This window comes from Cryptomeria japonica, chromosome 7, assembly GCF_030272615.1.
Source record: "Cryptomeria japonica chromosome 7, Sugi_1.0, whole genome shotgun sequence".
Taxonomy (NCBI): Eukaryota; Viridiplantae; Streptophyta; class Pinopsida; order Cupressales; family Cupressaceae; genus Cryptomeria; species Cryptomeria japonica.
In genome coordinates this window covers 70,170,984-70,176,976 of record NC_081411.1, presented here as the reverse complement: position 1 = coordinate 70,176,976, position 5,993 = coordinate 70,170,984, and the positions used below count along the sequence as shown (strand labels likewise).

Genomic DNA, 5,993 nt, shown 5'->3' with positions numbered 1-5,993 from the left:
AAAAATTTATGAGTGGGCCCTAATCACACAATTTGCAGCTAAAAAGTAAACTAATATCAATTTTAAAAAAAAATTATAGTTAGTTTTACATAATTTATTTTAAGAAATATAAATTTACATTACTTAAGGTTATAAATAATTTGACATAAATCTAATATAAATAATATAAATTTACAATAATAATAACTAAAAATATTTTTTAAAAATAATTTTATTATTTATTTCAAGGATTAGAATTAATATTAGTGATGGAATTAAAATAAAATTTATAATTAAATTTTCATAAATTTGATTTAAATAATATAAGTTGAAAGGTAATAATAATTAACAATTAAATGTCAAATAAATAATTTAATTATTTACAGTTAGACTCACTAAGATTACTATTATAAATAGAATTAATATTATCATTAATATTAAGGTTAGGATAAAAATAGAAAGAGTTTTAATTAAGATTGGGGTTGGAAGTAGGATAGAATAAGGGTTATTAAATTGGGGTTAGAATTATGGTTAAAATTAGAGTTAAATTGAAGTTAGAATTGGGGTTATAATTAGTTTTACAATTATAATTAAGGTTAGAGTTGAAATCAAGGTTATTATAAAAATTATTATTAATGTAAAAATTAAGAATTGGGGTACATAATTAGAACTAGGGATAGGATGAAGGTTATTTGGGGTTGAATTATGGTAAGGATGAAGCTTAGGTTTAGAGATAGAGTTATTGTTAGGGCTAGATACAGAGTTAGAAGTAAGTTAGAGATATAGTTGTAGTTAAGTTTAGTATTAGGGTTATAATTACACTTGAAACTATGATGAGGGTTAGGGTTACAGTCAAGAGTTAAGTCTTAGAATTAGAAGTATGGTTAGGGTTATAATTATGTATAATTTTAGGATTAGAATTGGGGATATAGTTAGGGTTAGGGTCAGAATTAGGATAAGTTATTTTAACATTAGAATTAGAGGTTTATACTATAATTATAGTTAGCATTAGGGAACACTTAGGGTTAAATCTAGGAAAACCAAATTTGGAGGGAAAGACATGTTTTGTATGAGAAATTTGACATTCATACTATGATTATAAAATTTGAAAATTTGATAAAGGGCATAGAGGAAAGTGCATTTTTGGGTATGCCAAGGATGACAAAGCTAAAAGTTCAAAATTTCTAAAATTTTAAAAAAAGGTGACAATTTAGACCTAGATGTCACAATGATAAATTCAAATTCTAGAAGCAATGGAGATGGAAAGAGTTAACTTGAAGGGAAAGACATGTCATAGATGGGAAGTTTGATAAGCATGTTGAGATGAGAAATGTTGAAACACTAAACAAAAGACTTAGAAGGTAAAAGTAGAGTTGTACGGAAAGGTGTGGAGAACCAACACAAGAAATTCTAATATTCTAAATTAATTTGCATTTAGATTTTTATATTTTTAAATCTTTTTGTTTACATTACAAAAAATTATCATTAATAAATACAATATTTACATTATGTAATTTTATGCTCTCTACAAAATATATATTACTATCGGGATAACCATTGCACCTCTTTTTGGTGCAAAAGCTATGTGCAAATACCTTTCAGTGAACACCTCAATTTCATTGAATCAATCATGTACACCCGAATAAGTCTATGATAGAAAATTTATAATCTTTAAAAGAGAAATCACACATCCAACATTGACCGGACCGGATAAGATATGTGCAACTTGCTGGTAACACATGATGAATTTATTTATTTATTATTACTATATATAAAAAGATCCATTTGCATTTCGGAAGGGGAAAAGTGCTTAAATGCCCTCCCGTGAAGGTTCAGATGGGCCTCATAAAGACCGTGCCTTGATACCTACATAAAAGAGCATGAGGACGAGGATGTACAGCGATGTGTGTGGTTTACAATTTTCAACTTAGTTATTGTTCAAGCAATAAATTTAAGTTGTTTGTATTTGTCATTCGAAATCGTTAGGAGCTCTGCATTACATAAAATTTGATGCAACCTGCGTGACTTGAAGCCGCTGTATTTGTCATTGACAGTAACAAAAGTTCTTGTGATTGACTGCAACCTGCGTGATTTGAAGCTGCGGAATTTCATCATGCGACGCCCAAATTCAAACATCGTCCCCTTTAGCCTTGCATTGTATTTACTCTTAATTTCAGCAGTACCCAATTTTGTTCTTCGTACAAAAGCCGATCCCCGAATTACAGAGGCCGGTCATGGCTGTAGTCTAATTAATACTACAAATCCCAGCGCTTTCAGTGAAAACCGCAAGACCGTTTTCTCGTTGCTCGTAAAAAATATATCTTCCACAGGCTTCGCTACAGCTTCACATGGGAATGGCAAAGATAGCGTATATGGGCTTGCTCAATGCAGAAACGACTTGTCAATGGAGGACTGCAGTAAGTGCTATGCAACGGCCACAGAACAGATTGTGATATACTGTCCCTTCGAGATCGGGGCACGTATGATTTTCGAAGGGTGTTTTTTGCGTTATGAGAATGAGACTTTCTTCGACCAGGCATTGGATGGTGGCAACTCCAACGTGTGCATCTCTTACTCCTCCTCAAGCCCTAAACTTTTTAATGAAACTGCGCTGAGGTTGCTAGCGGACATAAAATCCAAGGCTTTCAAAAACGAAGGTTTCGCCACTAGTAAAATTAGTGCCAAGGGATTACAGACGCCCATTTATGGATTAGCTATGTGCAGGCGGACACTTACCACCAATAGCTGTGACGTTTGTCTCCAGCACGCTACAAAGCTCGTACAACGATGCTTTTCACTTCAGGATGGAAGGGCTCTCGACGCCGGCTGTTATTTGCGTTACTCCACCCTTGCTTTTTTCTCCATTCCATCCTCTTCCTGTAAGTCATTACGAGTTTGTATCCAATTAGATATAAAAATAAAATGTTTGAATTTTATCTACACATCATCTTTTTGGATTGGTTTGCACCTTGGTATAAATTAAGTCCCTAAAATTGTTTGATTTGTGATTAATTCTGTTTAATGCTTTGTAAGGTTTGAATTTTATTGTTTCTACAGCAAGCCCTTCGAAGATTGTGCTCATCTTGGTCGGAACCTTTGGAGGTGTGGCTCTCATTGCTTTATTAATGGTGTTTTTAATATTCAGGCACCCTTTTCGAAAGTTTTATACTAAACTCTCCGGCCCCAGGCAGCATGAAGAAGCAGGTGAAGAAATGCTTTCTTCCCACAAATTTGATGAAATAAAAGAAACTTAACAGTAGGATTCGTATTGTAAAATGATTCAAAGTAATATAGGATTAAAGTTGTTTTTAAATGTATAACGTGCAATTGGATTTAACAGAGGCATATTTTATTACCGAGGAGGACTTTAGGTGGGATCATTTATTTAATTACGATTCTCTTCGCGTTGCGACTAAAAACTTCGATGCAAATATGAAAATTGGAGAAGGAGGATTTGGTCAAGTTTATAAGGTATGCGATTACCAATTTTTTCAAACTAGGGCAGACATTAACTCCTGATTTCTTATCAGATTTGGGTGTTTGTGGTGGTAGGGAATATTTAGAGATGGGCAAGAGGCTGCAGTGAAGAAGCTTTTTGTACAAAAGTCGTCGAGGGTGTCGGACGAATTTGTTACGGAAGTGAAGCTGATCAGCGCTGTTCGTCACCGAAATCTTGTTCGTTTGCTTGGGTGTTGCACACGAGGACCAGAGAAGCTACTGGTTTATGAATTCATGCCAAATATGAGCCTTGACAAACATCTCTTCGGTTTGTCTAAATACTTGTTAGGAAAACAGAGCAATGAATTTTTCTGGGTTAAATATGTAGGAGCCAAATAAAATCTATTTCATATATAAGCACTCTGGCAGGAAACACGGCTAAACAACTGAGCTGGAAAATGCGATTCGAGATCATTTTGGGAACGGCGCATGGACTTGCGTATTTGAATGAAGAATCCCCCTTTCGAATCCTTCACCGGGATATCAAAGCTGCCAATATACTTCTGGATAATGACTTTCACGCCAAAATTGCAGACTTTGGACTGGCAAGGCTTTTTCCAGAGGACCAGACACATCTTACAACAAGAGTCGGTGGTACAATGTAAGATTTCTTTGCCCGCGTATATTTGTTGTCCCCCTCTGTCTGTTAAAATCTAATATATGAACTTATTTATTGCCGATTATTTTGGATTTTGTTCAGAGGGTATACTGCACCAGAATATGCTATTCACGGTCATTTGACTGATAAGGTGGACGTGTACAGCTACGGCATGCTAGTTCTCGAAGTGGTGAGCGGGAGAAAGTATATTGATTCTACACTTTCAGCACAGATGGAACTCCTTTTAGAATGGGTAAGCTTCAGAAGAAAGTGATCAATAATGAACTGATTGCAAGTGGAATTCACTTTCAATAGTATTATTTTACAAGATTTGTTAGAAAAAATTTAATCATGCAGTTTGTATTTTAGTTTAAGCAACATATTTTATGTTCAAATTTATTTAGTGGTTCATCTTCAGTTACATTAATATGTGGATTCTATTGAATAAGGATATATTTTCAGTTTAACATGACTACAATCTGTTATCATCAATCTAGATTTTCACACATCCTTGATTTCTCTCAATCTACTGATGAATCATGGAGTATTGATCAGAATTGTTTGATGAAAAAAAAACAAAAAAAACAATGATACACAAACAAATCCTGAAACATATGAACAATATTTACATGCTATCATTAATCTGACTGCAATCTGTTAATGAACCCTTGAATACATATGCAGGCATGGAATTTATATGAGAACAAAGAGGCATTTAGCTTGGTAGACCGAAGATTAATTGGAGAACCAGAGCTGAATAGAGAAGAAATATTGAAGGTAATCCAGATTGCTCTCTTGTGCACACAAGGAACTCCTGAGTTGAGGCCATTAATGTCCAAAGTGGTGTCCATGCTCACAAGCAACACGACGGTTTTTGCTCAGCCCAGTCGCCCGGCTTTTATTGACAACTACTCCACTTCAAAAGGTTTGTCTTCGGTTAATTTTGGGCAGATGGAACCTTCATCGACAGCAACATCCCAGGCTACACTATCCATCTCTTTTGAACCACGTTAAGTCAAGTAGGTAGCCATCTCTTTTAAACCACCTCCTGTCTCCAATGCCCTTTGACTTGGAAAACATTCCTTAGTTTACGTTTAGCATATTTCTTTTATAGAGAAATAGGTTATAGTTTTTTCATTATTTCTATTTAGATTAGGAGTTCAACTTTGATGTCTAGTTTTATTATAGATTAAAACAACGTTACTGCTGGGTTTCTTATTTTGGCTCTTAAAAGTCCAATAGAAATAAAGAGGACCCAGAGGATGTAAGATTTGAATCATCGACCCATAACACACATTTTAATTTCCATAAAAGTGACTGTCATTTATCACAGATGACAGCTTGATTTTTCTCCTAATTATTTATTCAGAAACATTTTTTTCCTCCCAGGTTTACAGCCAAACTTTCTCTCTTTTTCACTGCAATTCACTGTACTTGGTGTAATGCAATATTTGATATGAAACAAGCCTATGCAAATATGTGGCTGTAGATATCTTTTGTGCAGTTTTGAGGGTTAGAAATGATGCCTTTTTATATTTTACTCGTAAGTTACAAGGTAATCCAATCTTAGTTAAATTTACTATAATTAAAACATATATTTCATTGAAATAAAATGTTTGTGTTACAAGATCATATTTAAACTATTAGAATTTAATTCTCTTCTAAAATTTTATATTTAAATATTAGAATTTTAATAATTGATGTAAATTATTTTATAATTTTAATATTTTTAAAGTTTAATTTTTATGAAAGTTTTTTATTGATAATATTGTTCATTTATATATTTTATATCAAATTAGTCATAAATATATGATAGTCATAATATTAACAGCAATTTGAATGAGACAAACTTATTAATAGAAAATTATTAACAATTCATATTAATTGAAATTTTAGATTTCAATACTAAGAAATTTAT

General features: G+C 33.0%; 1 protein-coding gene across 1 annotated transcript; it reads left to right on the top strand.

The window, feature by feature from the left end:
* The first annotated feature begins 2,004 nt into the window (after nucleotides 1–2,004).
* Nucleotides 2,005–5,392, top strand: LOC131064491 (cysteine-rich receptor-like protein kinase 2). Its single transcript, XM_057998645.2, has 7 exons — nucleotides 2,005–2,858; nucleotides 3,037–3,183; nucleotides 3,320–3,450; nucleotides 3,532–3,745; nucleotides 3,847–4,078; nucleotides 4,178–4,328; nucleotides 4,760–5,392. The coding sequence occupies exons 1-7, from the start codon at nucleotides 2,093–2,095 to the stop codon at nucleotides 5,087–5,089; spliced, it is 1,971 nt and encodes a 656-aa protein (XP_057854628.1). The 5' UTR covers nucleotides 2,005–2,092; the 3' UTR covers nucleotides 5,090–5,392.
* The last annotated feature ends 601 nt before the right edge of the window (nucleotides 5,393–5,993 follow it).